Here is a 17,633-nt window from a genome sequence, read left to right as displayed (position 1 = left end):
TCTCTCTCCTCTCTCTCTCTCTCTCTCGGCTAAATATACATTTTTTTAAAACTCATGGTGACTTATCAACTGCCATTATAGTTAACACTTATGTAACACACCAAATTTTTTTTTTTAAATAATTTAACTCAACCATAGTTGGGTTACAGCCACCCAACACATTTTATATCAATAATTTTGATAAAAATATTTTATAATTGGCTTCAACTCACACACTATAACATTTCAGATAAATTTTTACCTCCCACATGCCATTAGGCTAAATCACATTTGTCCATCCTTATACTCCCAACAAGTAAACTAAATCACATTTGTCCATCCTTATACTCCCAACAAGTAAAATAAGCAATTTAATCAATTTTCAACACAAGCCAGTTATTTGGCCTTATAATCATGCCATTTTAACCAATCCAAAGTAAACCAAATATTAAAATTACAGTCATCCAAATTGTACCAAAAATAGAAATAGTTTGAAAGGCATGATTACATTTATATATTCATATAATTGACAATAAACATAAAAAAAAGCCCTAATATTGGCAATATAACACATTATAAATCATAAATTAAATACCCAAAAGAGACAGTGGATCTATACCACTAAGCCTCTGGGACTCCTCTACGTGTCACTCGTGGCTCTTCTCCTGAAAATTGTTAACCACATAATGAGACTCAAAAGTCCCAGTAACCAAAGCCAATTTATGATAGTGTATACAAACAGTTAAGTGTGTGCTTACTAAGTGAGAATTAAAAATAATATAATTCCAACAAATATAAGAAATATTATAATAAACACAAACAACCATCCTTATATCCCTCCATTAACCTCGAGCCGTAGCCCTCACTCGGTGCTAAATTACCCGGCCAAAGGTAGATTAGCCCGAGCCCTTACAAACCACCTATTGAGCTCCAATAGGGGCGTACCACGTGGCACATAATACAACAACAATAGCAAGTCTCCCAACACCTCCCACAATAATTAAACAAATTCATAATAATATTGCACAATTATACAATTTACAAAATTCATAATTTTCTCAATAATCACCCAATTAACAAAAGTAACACTAATCACAAATTAAAAGCATGGTTACCTTGTGGCTTTTTCAATAAATTATTCCTTAAAATTTCTCTCTCACCACAATCTTCACCAGTAATACAATCTACAAATAACATATTATTTATAAATATTAGTTTCAATTTTTGAAACTAATAAAATAATTCTAATAATAGAATTAAAAATATAACATAATTCCTAATCTCAATCTTAATACAAATCTATAGTTAATACTATTAAGTATAATTTTTAACTCCTCTTTTAATTATCAATAAACATTAATAATCTAAAAATCAACTTCTAAATAATTTCTATTATCAAAATTTTCTTTTTATTTCATAAATTCGTACCTAAAATACTCAAAAATTAAAAATTAAGTCTCTAGCTTAGAATCATAATCCTATAACCATAATAATTCATTTCTCATCCCAAATAATCATCTAAACCTCAATAAATCAACATATATTTTCAGATCTAGTTTAGAATTTGATCCATAAGCCACAGATTCAAAGATCATCAATAAATTTATACTCTAGAACATTTATTATACTACTGACAACCTCAAAAATCATATTTATTCAACATAAATTCATCCCTCTTCCAGATCTTAAATTTTCTACCACTACAAACTCAGAAACTAAAGAAGAAGGATGACTAAGAAAAATTTTTAGAACACTTACTTAGTCTTGAAAAGCTTAAAATCACACCCTAAATATCCTATTAAAAACTCTTACCTTAAAAATTTAGATATTTCGCACCGGCAACTCGCTTCTCTCCGCCTCAGCTCGCGCGCAGGAATGAATGAGGAAATGAAGGAAGGTGAGTTTTTATAAAAATTCAGTGGGTCCCACATTTTTTTTTAAATTATTTTCTCTCTCTTCTTCTTCTTTCTTTTTATTATTATTTTATTATTGTTACTGTTGAGGCGGCGGACGAAACGAATTGCTTTCTTCTTCTTCTTCCTTTCTTTTCCTTTCTTTCTTTTTATTATTATAATAATAATTTAATAATATTTTATTTTTTATTTATTATTATTATTTTTTTTATTTTTATTATTATTATTTTTTTTATACCTTTTTTTTTTATAATAATAATTTAATAATACTTTTCAAATTTTTATTAACCCAAATTAACTATTAAAATTTAAATTGGGATGTTACAATTCTCCCCTCCTTTTAGAAATTTTGTCCTCAAAATTTAAAATTAATAACTATTAACTACTCACTTAATCAAAAAGACGAGGATAATCACGTCGCATACTGTCCTCGGTCTCCCACGTAGCATCACCTGGAGTTGTGCTCTTCCAGATTACTTTAACCAATCTAATGGTCTTGTTTCTTAATTGCTTGTCCTTATAATCCACAATCCTTTCTGGTTCAGCTTTGAATGTTAAATTCTCCCTGAGTTCAATTTCCTCGGGTTCAATTATATGGGAAGGATCTGGTTGATACTTTTTCAGTTGTGACACATGGAATACATTGTGTATTCCAGCAATTTGGGGTGGTAATGCTACTTGGTACGCTACTGGTCCAACTCGTTTTAAGATCTCAAAAGGCCCCATAAACCTTGGTGTCAACTTCTTAGCCTTAATAGCTCTTCCAACACCAGTTACTGGAGAGATTTTCAAAAATACATGGTCACCTACTTCAAACTCAAGCGGTCTTCTCCTCTTATCCGCATAACTCTTTTGTCTACTTTGAGCTGTGAGTAATTTTTGCTTGATTAAAGCAATCTTTTGGGTAGTCTCATCAACAATGTCTGGCCCCAAAACAGTTCTCTCACTTAATTCTGTCCAACACAGTGGCGATCTACATTTTCTTCCATACAATGCCTCATAAGGTGCCATCTGAATGCTAGAATGAAAACTATTATTGTAGGCAAATTCAGCTAATGGTAAGTGACTATCCCAATTACCTCTAAGCTCAATGGCACACGCTCTTAACATGTCTTCAAGAGTTTGTATGGTTCGTTCCGTTTGCCCATCGGTCTGGGGGTGGTAAGCAGTGCTAAAACTCAGACGAGTACCCATGGCTTCCTGTAATGACTTCCAAAAGTTTGATGTGAATCTCGGATCACGATCAGATACAATATTTGTCGGCACTCCATGCAATCTCACCACTTCTCTTATGTAGATTTCAGTTAATTTTTCGAGAGAATACTTGATATTAGTAGCCAGAAAATGAGCTGATTTGGTGAGTCGATCTACGATTACCCATATAGTGTCATGACCAGAAGATGTTCTAGGCAATCCTGTAATGAAGTCCATAGAAATGCTGTCCCATTTCCACTCTGGAATATCAAGAGACTGTAGCATCCCGGCTGGTTTCTGATGCTCAATTTTGACTTTCTGACAAGTCAAACAACGAGTTACATGTTCAGTTACATCTCTCTTCATCCTTGGCCACCACCAACCACGTCTTAAGTCATGATACATCTTAGTTGCTCCTGGGTGAATGGTATATTTACTCTGATGAGCCTCCTCAAGTAGGATATTTTTCAATCGAGTATCATTAGGCACACACACTCTACCTTTATATCTTACGACATCATCATCGGTCACATCAAAATGTTCAGCCTTTCAGCCCCAATCTCTACCCTAATCTTATTCAAATAATCATCCTTCTGTTGCGCAATTCTAATTTCTTCCAAAAATTATTCTCAAATTCAGTAATATGTAGAGCAGCCAAACGATTTTCGACTACTTCTACATTTACTGCATGAAAACTACTCCATAATTCATGTTCTCTGACCATCATGTGAGCAGTATGTACAAGCTTCCTGCTCAGAGCGTCGGCGACTACGTTAGCTTTCCCTGGATGATACTTCAACTCAAAGTCATAATCCTTCAAAAACTCAATCCATCTGCGCTGTCTCATGTTGAGCTCCTTTTGATCAAACAAATATTTTAAACTTTTATGATCACTGAAGACTTCAAAAGAAGAACCATAAAGATAGTGCCTCCAAATCTTCAAGGCAAATACCACAGCAGCAAGCTCCAAGTCATGAGTAGGGTAATTTTCCTCATGAGGTCTCAACTGTCGAGAGGCATAAGCCACTACTCGATCCTCCTGCATCAATACACAACCTAAACCTTTCTTAGAAGCATCAGTATACAAGGTATAAGGAGCAGTTGGAACAGGTAAGGTGAGCACCGGTGTGGTGGTCAACCTCTTTTTCAGCTCCTGGAATGCAATTTCACACTCGTTCGTCCAAATAAATGGAGCATCTTTCCTGGTCAACTTAGTCAAGGGCATTGCAATTTGTGAAAAACCCTTAATGAAACGACGATAGTAGCCTGCAAGACCCAAGAAACTCCTAATCTCTGTCACACTTCGAGGTTGCTCCCATTTCATCACTGCATCTATCTTACTAGGGTCCACTGCTACCCCTTCTTCTGAAACAACATGGCCTAAGAATTTAACTTCTTTAAGCCAAAAATCACATTTGCTCAACTTGGCATAGAGCTTGTGCTCTCTTAATATCTCCAAAACAATTTTAAGATGTCTAGCATGGTCCACCTCATCTCGAGAATAAATAAGTATGTCATCAATAAAGACTACAACAAATTCATCGAGATAAGGCCTGAAGATTCGATTCATATAATCCATGAAGACAGCTGGGGCATTTGTTAACCCAAACGGCATCACTAGGAACTCATAGTGCCCATATCTAGTTCTAAAAGCAGTTTTAGGGATATCCTCTGCTCTAACCCTCAATTGATGATACCCTGATCTTAGATCAATCTTAGAAAACACTGCTGAATTGACTAATTGGTCTAACAAATCATCAATTCGAGGTAAGGGGTACTTGTTCTTGATGGTTACCTTATTCAATTGTCTATAATCAATACACAATCTAAGGCTTCCATCTTTCTTTTTCACAAACAGTACCGGTGACCCCCATGGTGATACACTCGGTCTGATAAACCCCTTCTCTAACAACTCTTCAATTTGTCTCTTCAATTCAGCTAACTCCGATGGAGACATCCTATAGGGTGCCTTAGAAATAGGCCCCGTACCAGGTACGAGTTCAATCGAGAACTCAACCTCTCGTTCTGGAGGCAAACCGATCACTTCAGTAGGAAAGACGTCAGGGAATTCTCTCACTACTGGAATCTGATCTACACCTTCTTCAATCTCTGCCTTGATTGAGAAGAAAATCATAAAAGCTTGACAGCCCTTTCTTATACACTGTTCTACTTGAGCTGCAGACAACAACATAGGACTTTGGGACTCTACAGGGGTTACAGTAAGAGCTGAGAGTGACACACTCTTTTTCTGACAATTAAGTACAGCTCCATTTGCAGACAACCAATCCATCCCCACAATAACATCAATCCCAGACAAAGACAAACAAATGAGGTCTATGGTGGTCTTTCGACCCTCATACTCAACCTCTACATTTAGACATGCCTTAGCAGTCCTTACAGTCAAACCAGCAGGAGTAGAAATCTTCACATCAAAAGGTAAGGTACACACAGGCAATTTACATCTTTTCATACATTCATCAGACACAAAAGAGTGTGTAGCACCCGAATCAAACAAAGCACAAACATCATTATCAAGGATTCGGATTATACCTCGGATAGCATTAGGGTTGTTAGCAGCCTCTGGCCCAGAGAGGGCATACACTCGTGCTGGTACTGTAGGTCTCTGATCATTACCCCTATTTTGGTTTTGATAGCAGAATCTAGCAATATGACCAGGCTTCTGACAGATGTAACAAACCCAACAATCACCAGAATGAAACTTCCCACACTTACTGCATGCTTGATTACTAGCAGCACTAGGAGTAGGATTAAAGGTAGCTGGGCTCCTATAGGACCCTTGACTTCCACTCTGATTCCCTCTGTAGCTCTGGCCCTTATGATAGTAGCCCTTCTTCTTCTGATTTCTAAAGCCTCCAAAGATTTGACTGCTCCTCTTCTCTACTCCACCAATGGGTCTGGTGTGGATAGGGGGCTTCCCATGAGGTTCTTTCCTCCTCTCTCTATCAGCTTCTAATCTAGCCTCTCTCTTCCTCCGAGAAACTATTCGAAGCTTATTGCACATCTCACTGAATGTCTTGATCTCAAAAGGGGCTAACTGTTCCCTTAGATCAGGCCTCGCCTTCTCTAGTAATCGTTCAGCCATCCACTCCGTGTCTTCATGTTTCTGGAGGTAAGTAGAGTATTTAGATAATTCTGAGAATTGTTCAATAAATTCATCCTCATCTAATCACCCTGACGGAATGCATGAAACTCAGCCTCCTTTTCTGCTCTCAGTGCAGTAGGAAAATAATTCTCGAACAATATGGCTTTAAAATCTTCCCAAGTAAGAGAGGAATCATCCTTCGGTCCTGATGTTTCCCACCATTTCTTAGCACTCTTCTGTAGTAGGAATATTGCCAGCTGCACCTTTTGATTAGAAGTGCACACAACCATACGAAAAATACTCTCCAATTGATCTATCCATTCTTCAACCACCGCCGGCTTAAGATTTCCATCGAAAGTAGGAGGATTAAACTTACGAAAAGTACTCCAGATCTTTGTGATCGTGGATGTCTGTTGCTCAGAGTGGAGACTCACATTCTTCGGACTAGTCTCATGGTGAGAATAGGGAGGTAAGCCTTCATCAGCAGATTGGCTCGCATTGAATACCTTGGTATGGCTTCCTTCTTGTTGGCCATTTCCCTCTCGGTTGTCATTCTCCTTATATTGTCTTAAAGCGGCCAACTCTTCTTCTTGTCTCTTCATGCGGTCACTAAGATTATATAGTAGATCCATCATTTGCCTCATGGTTGGCTCATCCTGCCTTAGTTGTGACTGTATGGGCTCGCCCTGCCCAATTTGTTGCTGTGTGGGCTCCGGTTGTGGCAGTGAAGGTATGTCATTTCCTATTGGCTCTATAGAATCACCGACAATTTCGCCACCTCTCCTAGTTTTAGACACCATCTCTCCCCTCCTAAAGGATGGAAGTCACATAATTAAGTTAACACTAATCTCAAGACAAGAAAAATAATGGAGAAGCATTATGATTTAATAATGTATATTGCCAATAAACTAGGTTAATGTATAACAATTTCATAATTTATAAGAATTGGAACCATGAGCTCTGATACCAAAATTTGTAACACACCAAATTTTTTTTTTTAAATAATTTAACTCAACCATAGTTGGGTTACAGCCACCCAACACATTTTTATATCAATAATTTTGATATAAAATATTTTATAATTGGCTTCAACTCACACACTATAACATTTCAGATAAATTTTTACCTCCCACATGCCATTAGGCTAAATCACATTTGTCCATCCTTATACTCCCAACAAGTAAACTAAATCACATTTGTCCATCCTTATACTCCCAACAAGTAAAATAAGCAATTTAATCAATTTTCAACACAAGCCAGTTATTTGGCCTTATAATCATGCCATTTTAACCAATCCAAAGTAAACCAAATATTAAAATTACAGTCATCCAAATTGTACCAAAAATAGAAATAGTTTGAAAGGCATGATTACATTTATATATTCATATAATTGACAATAAACAAAAAAAGTCCTAATATTGGCAATATAACACATTATAAATCATAAATTAAATACCCAAAAGAGACAGTGGATCTATACCACTAAGCCTCTGGGACTCCTCCACGTGTCACTCGTGGCTCTTCTCCTGAAAATTGTTAACCACATAATGAGACTCAAAAGTCCCAGTAACCAAAGCCAATTTATGATAGTGTATACAAACAGTTAAGTGTGTGCTTACTAAGTGAGAATTAAAAATAATATAATTCCAACAAATATAAGAAATATTATAATAAACACAAACAACCATCCTTATATCCCTCCATTAACCTCGAGCCGTAGCCCTCACTCGGTACTAAATTACCCGGCCAAAGGTAGATTAGCCCGAGCCCTTACAAACCACCTATTGAGCTCCAATAGGGGCGTACCACGTGGCACATAAATACAACAACAATAGCAAGTCTCCCAACACCTCCCACAATAATTAAACAAATTCATAATAATATTGCACAATTATACAATATTACAAAATTCATAATTTTCTCAATAATCACCCAATTAACAAAAGTAACACTAATCACAAATTAAAAGCATGGTTACCTTGTGGCTTTTTCAATAAATTATTCCTTAAAATTTCTCTCTCACCACAATCTTCACCAGTAATACAATCTACAAATAACATATTATTTATAAATATTAGTTTCAATTTTTGAAACTAATAAAATAATTCTAATAATAGAATTAAAAATATAACATAATTCCTAATCTCAATCTTAATACAAATCTATAGTTAATACTATTAAGTAAATTTTTAACTCCTCTTTTAATTATCAATAAACATTAATAATCTAAAAATCAACTTCTAAACTAATTTCTATTATCAAAATTTTCTTTTTATTTCATAAATTCGTACCTAAAATACTCAAAAATTAAAAATTAAGTCTCTAGCTTAGAATCATAATCCTATAACCATAATAATTCATTTCTCATCCCAAATAATCATCTAAACCTCAATAAATCAACATATATTTTCAGATCTAGTTTAGAATTTGATCCATAAGCCACAGATTCAAAGATCATCAATAAATTTATACTCTAAACATTTATTATACTACTGACAACCTCAAAAATCATATTTATTCAACATAAATTCATCCCTCTTCCAGATCTTAAATTTTCTACCACTACAAACTCAGAAACTAAATAAGAAGGATGACTAAGAAAAATTTTTAGAACACTTACTTAGTCTTGAAAAGCTTAAAATCACACCCTAAATATCCTATTAAAAACTCTTACCTTAAAAATTTAGATATTTCGCACCGGCAACTCGCTTCTCTCCGCCTCAGCTCGCGCGCAGGAATGAATGAGGAAATGAAGGAAGGTGAGTTTTTATAAAAATTCAGTGGGTCCCACATTTTTTTTTAAAATTATTTTCTCTCTCTTCTTCTTCTTTCTTTTTATTATTATTTTATTATTGTTACTGTTGAGGCGGCGGACGAAACGAATTTGCTTTCTTCTTCTTCTTCCTTCTTTTCCTTTCTTTCTTTTTATTATTATAATAATAATAATTTAATAATATTTTATTTTTTATTTATATTATTATTTTTTTTATTTTTATTATTATTATTTTTTTTATACCTTTTTTTTTATAATAATAATTTAATAATACTTTTCAAAATTTTTATTAACCCAAATTAACTATTAAAATTTAAATTGGGATGTTACACTATATATTTTTTAATAAGATAAATATAAATAAAAAACCTCTGAAAGAATTTAATATCTGACAGGAATATGAATTGATTGAATACTTGTTAAAATAATAAATTTACTTATTAATTATTAATGTTTATTTGTTAGCATCCTCTTATAAAATTAAACTACTTTCAAAATCCTATACTAATTTTATCCCTTTTTAATAATTAAAATATTGAATCTATTATATGCCTATCCCACTGTATTATTATGATGTGAAAGTAATTTCTTGTAAGCAATAATAGATTCCGCAATTGTAACCGTAATTTGTAGTTTTCGAATACCCCATCCAATAGCAACAACATTTGGTGATTTTAATTGACTAAATTTAGAAAGCTATCCATGCATCTAAATGCCTCTCACAACTTCAAACTTTTTCATTTCAGATTCACCAGTCACTTGGCTTTATGTCCATCAGAACAGATGATTTACCAACTAATTAGAAAAACATCAGTACACAAAGAATCTTATTAAAACTATTGTTATTAAACTACATTGTGTTGAATTGCACAATTCTTGGTGCATTTACTGTGAAACTCCACATGAGATTCCTGACTATAACCCGGTTCCTGCTTGTGATTGAAGAGAAATATATCATCACTGGAGATATGTTTTCAGACTCTAAAATCCTACATACACACTGGAACGTAATATTCAATATTTACGATATCCTTCATGTCATAGGATGAGGGTCTTCTAGCATCTTGGAACGGGATGCTGAGGCTCTCAAAATCAAAGGGAATTTGCATAACCGTGGGCATGCCTGGCATACTTTACCATTATGTTGCCAACTTATTACTGTTGCTTTCGAACTAAATTTCATTTCATATTGCTTGATGGAATAGTAGAAATAGTGTATCGATGCAATCCTTTAATTTGTTCTAATACGAGCATGTCCTGATTTGTTTGCTTGCATACGACTATGAGGCAGCAATCGCCGTTTTGTGATTTAGTTGTCAATGATCTCAAACGGGACATACTTTGAATGATAACTTGCTAGAAGTGTAGTTTCCTATGTTTTCATAACTGTAGAAGTACATTGCCTCTCGTCATTGTGCTGTGCTTCCTCTACTTTATCTTCCCTTTGTTGTAAGCCTCTACTTCTTCATATCTGACCACACGCTGTTGCAGTTATATTGCATGTTGTTAACTTATATTTACAGTCAATTAAAATTCATTTGTAGGTTTGGTGCTGTTGTGGGATGGAGTGTGAAGGACTAGATACGTTAGGCATAAAGGATTTGCGGGCACTTACCAATGAAACTATGCTCCGTCATTAAGTAGATGACAGCTTTATGATTTCTTGCTTAAATATTCTCCCTATGTAAGGTTTATTATTTTTCAAATGCTGAGAAGATGGTTGGGCTTGAAGCCACCACCCAATTCAAAATCCAGAGGCAGATCCTGATGCGCATATCCTAATTGCTTGCTTTCAGTGATTTCATTTGATATACTGTATCCACTAAATTATAACCTTTGAAAAAGCGCTCTTTTCATTATGATATTTCAAACCGGATTGCCCCTGGTTGTAAAGAACTATGAGGACTAGCTGTTCAGATTTTTGCAAAGTCTTGTGTCTACAGATTGATGGTGAATCTGCCTGACGCTACAAAACAGAGCAAACATACTAGCAAAATAGGACCCGTCAGATGATGTTGATTTGGATGCAATTTCAAGTATGACTGATGGTAATGGATATTCTTTTTCTCCTTCCTACCCTGTAGTTTTAACTTTTAAATTGATGGCATCGCTCTTTGTTAATATTTGAGGAGCTCTTGTACCAATGGGGATATTGGAAAATGAAAAAAAAGGGTATGCACGTATGTATGTTCCTGAGCTGATGAATTACTTCGATTCTTTCTTTCTTTCTTTTTTATTTACATTTTTGGGGGGTCACCTCAATCATCCCATCGCATATATAATTCATCAAACTTGTCGAGAAGAACTTGCCTGGGTTGTTGGGGAATTAATAGACAATAATATTGTCGACCGCAGAAAAAGTGGATCACGCCGACACATACAGGATACAGCTCAAGATAATTCTCAAACGCTCCACAAATATGTAATGGAAGGATCATAACGGCTAGCTCAATGGCCAAGATGACATATGCATACGTATATATTACGTGACTTTCAAGTTTCACCCCATTTATAAAAGCGCGTGTGGATGAGTGAGCAGAGCTGGAGCTGAGTTCTTTGCCAGCGTCGGCAGTGCAATATTGCTTATCTCAAGTCTCGACACATCAGAACGGGACTCGGTCAACACTCAACACCAAGTCTTAAGACATCATATAGGTCAATCATTGACTTGTTGCCACTTGCGACCGCAATCCCATTAATTAATTATTTACTTGTGATTTTTATATTTACTCGTTTAGGATTTTAAACTTCTTTTATTTTTTTTTAATTGAACTTTTGTTCTGGTTTTTGTTTTCTGACATTTATGCCGCTGCTGCAAAATTATACATCTTCTAGATTTCAAGTATTTATCTCCCATTTTGATGTTTTCCATAAATGCTATTTGTATAACCTTTGAATTTTACAATTCCGCATGCAAGCGCTTTCCTTCTCACTTATGCTATATTTTAAAAATGTAAAAACTAAATTTTGTTTTCCTTCCTAACTATACTGTGTATTTTTCTTAATCTAAACATATCCCCTACGCCCCCAAGCACCATAATTTACACTCTCCTTAACTTCACATTTTCTCTTCTTCTTTTGCTAGTCAGCACATCATAAAATGCTTTCCATGAACCAGAATTCGTGCAGTCAAGCTGATCTTGTGATCGCTTAATTCAAATAATCAAATTGACCAAACAACAAACAAACAAATAGAGCTGATATATTTTTAAAAGCAATCGTGAAAAATTTAGAGTTGAGCCTGTACGCCCAGTTTAACTGACTGTCTATTTAAATCCGTTTTAATCAGAGTTCAGTTTTTAAAAATAGAGATTTTTAGGATTGTGTCAAGAAAACTACACATCAATATGACTGCAGGCATTTTGTTTTTTTGTCCATTATATACAGTGAAGAAAAGAATCTCTTGCTATAAAGCAATTGAAGTTCAAGAACATGTCTAGTTTTACAGAGCAGAAAAGAAAGGGTCTGTACGGACAAAACCATTTGATCGAAATTCAATTACTGCATCATGATCACGAATTCTTCAAAGCTAATCTTGCCATCCCCATTCAAATCAAACGGAGCGATCATGGCTTTGCATTCATCGATAGTCTTTGATTCCCCCAATTTGGCAAGCATCCTCTTCAAGCTCTTCGGAGTAATGAAGCCACACCTTTCTGTGTCATACAAGTTGAAAGCTTCTCTCATGTCCTTCAACTTCTCATTCTCTCCTCCTCCTTCTACCAACGCCATCAAGTCCTCCACGCTCAGCAACCCATCACCGTCTGAATCCAAAGCCTCTATCGCCATTTCTGCTTCTTTCTGCAATATCTCTCCGCCCATCAAGCCAATTCGGTGCCGGAGCTCAGACGGAGAAATCTTTCCGTCGCCATCCTCATCGAAATATTTGAGAACTTCAAAATCAGCGGTCCTCTTCATATTAACAGTTAGAGAGTGAACTGATGTACTCATATGTATAACAGTAAAAGGAAATGAGATCGAGTGCGTAAGACTAGGATAAGAATCTGTATTTGGGCGAAAGGAATGATGAATGATAAGAGGAATGGTGGGGAGTGAGGGGTTTTTGTAGTGGATGGATTTGGCGCGTTTTTTTGAGGTTTTTGTCTAACTGGGACGGACAAGCACGTCATGCCCTCGATGATTTTTCCAAAAGAAGATAGACGCAAAGAAAAAGTGAAAACGCGGCGCCCACAAGGTTCTCATACGGTTTAGAATCGGAAATTGGACTGCTATATAGTTTGGTCAATTTTTTATTTTGAAAGGAAAAAAAAAACTGCCATAACGGTCAACGACTCGTGGTCTTTTTCTCTCTGTTTCTTTTCAAAAAAAAAAAAAAGCAAACAAGTACGACAAAATAAGGCTCGTCAAGTTCTTTGTTTAGTGGATCTCGGATGAGACGGTTTGAGAGAAAAAAATCGACAGATCACCATTACGTGGCATTAATTTATAGTGTTTTACTGTGATCAAGCCCCACAGTCCTGTCTAGCTGAATGAATTATTGTTGAGGTACTTATAGATCACTTGCAAAATGAAAACACAGGACACGTAAAAAATGAATTATTGCTGTTTTACCGTGTATGTAGCAATACATGAAATATGTACTGTTGATGGCCAAACAAATGTGACTGAACTTGTACAATGGAATGAGCTACTCGTTTGGCTGAGTGAGCAGAGCTGGAGCTGACACGAGTTCTGCTTCCACGCGTCGGCAAAGCACTATTGCTTATCTCAACACATCAGAATTGGACCCAGTCAACAATCACAACACAGCCTTTCCGCGACGCCACATAGCTTAATTATGTTAACTTGCCAGTCATGATAAATATCACTTTATTAAACGCTAGGTTCAGATTTTTATATTTAATCCATTTGTTCAGAATTCTACTTTTAATAGTTGTTTTCTGTCATTTGAGATAGGGGGCTGCAAAATTACAAACAAGTCTTCTAGATTTCCAGTATTAATTATCTCCAACTTTTGATTTATTTTTTTTTTTGACGAGCACGCAACACTGGCCAAAAAAAAAAAAGACGAGCACACAACACCTTCAATTTTAGAATTCCGCATATACGGGAAAGGGCTTGCATTTCCCTTCTCATTTACATAATAATAAAAATGTCAAAATTAAGTTTTATTTTTCTTCTTAATTATACATACACTTCAGATTTTCTTAATCTAAACATGACAAAATTCACAACTTAAGTGCTAAGAACTTTCTTTTCAAAGTCAAACACATGTCCCTTCCCTCCCACCACAAAATTCCGCTTCCCTTAACTACTCTGCATTTTCTCTTCTTGTTTTACCAGTCAGCTCAAGAGTGTTTTCCACGAGTCAGTTCTCGCAGTCAAGCTGATTTTGTCCCTTTGTTCAAATTCGCAAATAAATAACTAAGCTGATATATTTTTAAAAACGATAATCGTGCAGAATTGCTGTTAATGATGTGACTTCAGGAAAACGAATTGAGCACCAATAAGACTGCAGGCACGTTTAATTTGTGTGCCACATGCATTATACATGGAAGCAGCCAGCCAGCTAGAAAGCAATTGATGAATTTACAGAACATCTAGTTTTACGGAGAAGAACAGGCGGATCTGTATAAACAAGAACCATTTGATCGAAATTCAATTGCAGCATTATGATTATGAACTCTTCAAAGCTAATCTTGACATCCCCATTCAAATCAAACGGAGAGATCATCGCTTTGCACTCTTCGATGGTCTTTGATTCCCCCAACTTGCCAAGCATCCTCTTCAAGCTCTTCGGAGTAATGAAGCCACACCCCTCTGAGTCGTATAAGTTGAAAGCTTCTCTCATGTCCTTCAACTTCTCATCCTCTCTTCCTCCTTCTATCAACACCCTCAAGTCCTCCGTACTCACAAACCCATCACGATCTGAATCTAAAGCCTCCATCGCCATCTCTGCTTCCCCACCCACCAGGCCAAGTCGGTGCCGGAACTCTGATGGAGAAATCTTTCCGTCGCCATCCTAGTCGAAATGTTTAAGAACTTCTTGAAACTCAGGGCTCCTCTTCATCATAATCGGTTAGAGTGAGCTGAGATACTCTTGTGTAGGAGGAAACGAGATTGAGTAAGAATGGGATAAGAATAGATTAGTGTAAGATGATGAGAGATTTGGTGGGGACTGAGATGGCCTTATAGAGGAGGATGGTTTTGGCGCGTTTATGAGGTTTGTCTGTCTGGAAGGAACAAGGACGTCATGGCCTGTATGACTTGTCCAAAAGAAGATAGATGCAAACTAAAATGAGAGAACGCGGCGCCCACAAGCTTCTAATACAGTCCAGAATTAGAATTAGATTCGGCAACAAACCAATCAAAGACCTCTATATTAATAAAGGATTGTTTATCGTCAAATGGATATTTATCGTCAAAATTCATTTAAATTAATAGTAATAAATTTATTTTTTATTTGAATTTTGACAACTAATTTTTAACTAATATAAAATTTTTTTTGAAAGAATTATCTATATAATTTTACCAAAAAATTAAAAATGCGCTTTGTAATTATGCCATGTCTCAAATTTTTTTATTTTAAATTATTGACTTTCACAAAAAAAAAAAGATATTTTGATATCTTAAAATCTTGAAATGGCAAAGTTTAATTTTTTTTAAAAAAATTTAAATGAAAACATTGAAATTACATTTTTTTTGAAAAATTATAAAAAAAATAAAACTGTATCATTTCATAACTTCAAGATATCAAAACATATATACCTTATTTTTTATAAAGTTAATGATACAAAGAAATAAAATGAAGCTAAAAAGACAAGACATGACAAAAATTATCAAAGAAAGATATATTAGAGGCCTCTAATTTAAAAATTACATATCAATTCGCATGCAGCCATGTTTCCACATATAGAGAATTGCAGAAGTTAGAAAGAATTTGAATTTATACAAATCAATCGGTATTATTACAAGATATAAACGGAACTCTGCTAATTAGTTATGTACAAAATAGACTGATCGATGTGAGAGCTTTTGTCCGTGTAAAATAAAACAAAATAAGTGATGATTTCGTTGGGGTTGGATATGTATTTCCAATTGTACTGATGCACGACAACAATCTGCTAGTTTGTGAATCAGTAGAGAAGATCTCAAGTATCACTGCATCATCACAACGAATTCGTCAAAGCTAATCAAGCCATCACCATTCAAATCAAACTGGGTGATCATCACTTTGCACTCATCAATGGTCTTTGATTCCCCCAACTTGCTAAGCATCCTCTTCAAGCTCTTCGGAGTTATGAACCCACACCCTTCTGTGTCGTATAAGTTGAAAGCTTCTCTCATGTCCTTCAACTTCTCATCCTCTCCCCCTCCTTCCATCAACGCCATGAAATCCTCCAAACTCAGCAACCCATCGCCGTCTGAATCCAAAGCCTCCATCGCCATTTCCGCTTCTTTCTGCAATATCTCCCCGCCCATCAGCCCAAGTCGGTGCCGGAGCTCCGATGCTGAAATCTTCCCGTCACCGTCTTCATCAAAGTATCCAAGAACACGCTCAAACTCAACGGCCCTCTTCATATTCCAAGGTGAATCTACAAATAACTCAAACAAATTGCACTCTTGTGTGCAAACAGATGAATTTGTTTGTGAATGATAATGGCCATGGGAGAGATAGCGTTTTTATACATGTATTGGACTGGTTGAGACGATGTTGCTGGGGTCGTTAAGGAATCATGGGCGTCGACGCGGCGAGGAAGAGAAGACGAAGGACCACGAGGCGAAGTTGCTGGGTTATTCGAGAATTAATATTGAACAGGAGCGTCATGCCGTGTGTAGCTTTTTCTATTGGTATCACGGCATTGAAGCGGTGGAAGAAAACGTGGGTAACGCCGACTTAACACGAGATTCTCAAAGTCCTCGAATTTGTAAAACGGTCAACGTCTCGTGAAATGTTTGTTATATACTGTACATCTCAAATTATAAAATATTTTAAAATAAAATTTTATATATTAATAAATTTTTTTAAATATATTTAATAATTTTATCTTTTTAAAATAAAAATAAAATTTTTTTAAAAATATTTATTATTTAATATATTAAAAATAGAAGGGACGAAAATTAATTATAAAGAGAAAAAATAATAATAAAATTGACACATTTAATAAAATATTAATTTATTTAAAATGTTTTATATTTTAAATATAAAAATTTTTTAAAATGTCTTATAATTTAATATAGAGGAAGTAAAATGAAAGGCTTCCAACCCATCAATAATCAATACGTGTCATTAAAATATATAAATGTATATAGGTATATTCAAAGTATAGTCATTCATAAAGTATTTAACAAGTACAAGATTAAAGAGATAATTCATTATTAAAAAAAATAATGTCACTCCATAAAAAACTGATGTGTCAGGTGGGATTATTTCATAGCACTTCATTCAATCTCTTGTCAATTAAAACTCTTCATTAGTTGTTCAATCTCTCAATAAAAATATTAATACAATAAGTATAAATTTAAGGAGAGCTATTTTAAAAAGCTAGCATGGCGGGTGAGGAAGTTTCTTATTCTTATGAATCTCATATTTGTAAGGCTCACCGAGAGACAACACAGGCGCGTGACTTGGCCCAAAAGGAAACGCTGGCGCGGCACAGCCATTACACGAAGTCTGATTCTGAAGAGTCCCAGAGACCAGGAAGCGTCT

At 35.2% G+C, this 17,633-nt stretch overlaps 3 protein-coding genes and 1 pseudogene across 4 annotated transcripts; all 4 read right to left on the bottom strand.

The window, feature by feature from the left end:
- Window positions 1–219: 219 nt before the first annotated feature.
- LOC129320052 (uncharacterized) lies at window positions 220–6,252 on the bottom strand. Of its 2 annotated transcripts, XR_008595614.1 has the most exons (3): window positions 1,792–1,828; window positions 1,095–1,163; window positions 220–644 (listed from the first exon to the last, which is right to left on the bottom strand). XR_008595614.1 is itself a non-coding variant. In XM_054965196.1 (2 exons), exons 1-2 carry the CDS (start codon window positions 6,187–6,189, stop codon window positions 601–603), a joined length of 597 nt encoding a protein of 198 aa, XP_054821171.1. In that variant the 5' UTR covers window positions 6,190–6,252; the 3' UTR covers window positions 220–600. The 2 variants fall into 2 exon arrangements, 1 of the variants encoding a protein (XP_054821171.1); XM_054965196.1 differs by lacking the exons at window positions 1,095–1,163; window positions 1,792–1,828 and adding an exon at window positions 5,637–6,252.
- A 17-nt stretch (window positions 6,253–6,269) lies between these two features.
- On the bottom strand, window positions 6,270–8,916 carry LOC129319749 (uncharacterized). The gene is made up of 3 exons (XM_054964823.1): window positions 8,864–8,916; window positions 7,670–7,715; window positions 6,270–6,999 (listed from the first exon to the last, which is right to left on the bottom strand). The coding sequence occupies exon 3, from the start codon at window positions 6,987–6,989 to the stop codon at window positions 6,270–6,272; it is 720 nt and encodes a 239-aa protein (XP_054820798.1). The 5' UTR covers window positions 6,990–6,999; window positions 7,670–7,715; window positions 8,864–8,916.
- Window positions 8,917–12,310: 3,394 nt separating this feature from the next.
- LOC129321086 (calcium-binding protein CML37-like) lies at window positions 12,311–13,005 on the bottom strand. Its single transcript, XM_054966821.1, has one exon. It carries the CDS (start codon window positions 12,911–12,913, stop codon window positions 12,461–12,463), a length of 453 nt encoding a protein of 150 aa, XP_054822796.1. The 5' UTR covers window positions 12,914–13,005; the 3' UTR covers window positions 12,311–12,460.
- Window positions 13,006–14,230: 1,225 nt separating this feature from the next.
- LOC129320732 (calcium-binding protein CML37-like) lies at window positions 14,231–16,724 on the bottom strand (annotated as a pseudogene).
- Window positions 16,725–17,633: the final 909 nt, after the last annotated feature.

The sequence above is a fragment of the Prosopis cineraria genome, unplaced genomic scaffold, assembly GCF_029017545.1.
Source record: "Prosopis cineraria cultivar Desert tree isolate PC_DT_omini unplaced genomic scaffold, ASM2901754v1 PC9, whole genome shotgun sequence".
Lineage (NCBI taxonomy): Eukaryota > Viridiplantae > Streptophyta > Magnoliopsida > Fabales > Fabaceae > Prosopis > Prosopis cineraria.
The sequence above is the reverse complement of the archived record's forward strand: the minus strand, read 5'-3'. Positions and strand labels throughout refer to the sequence as shown.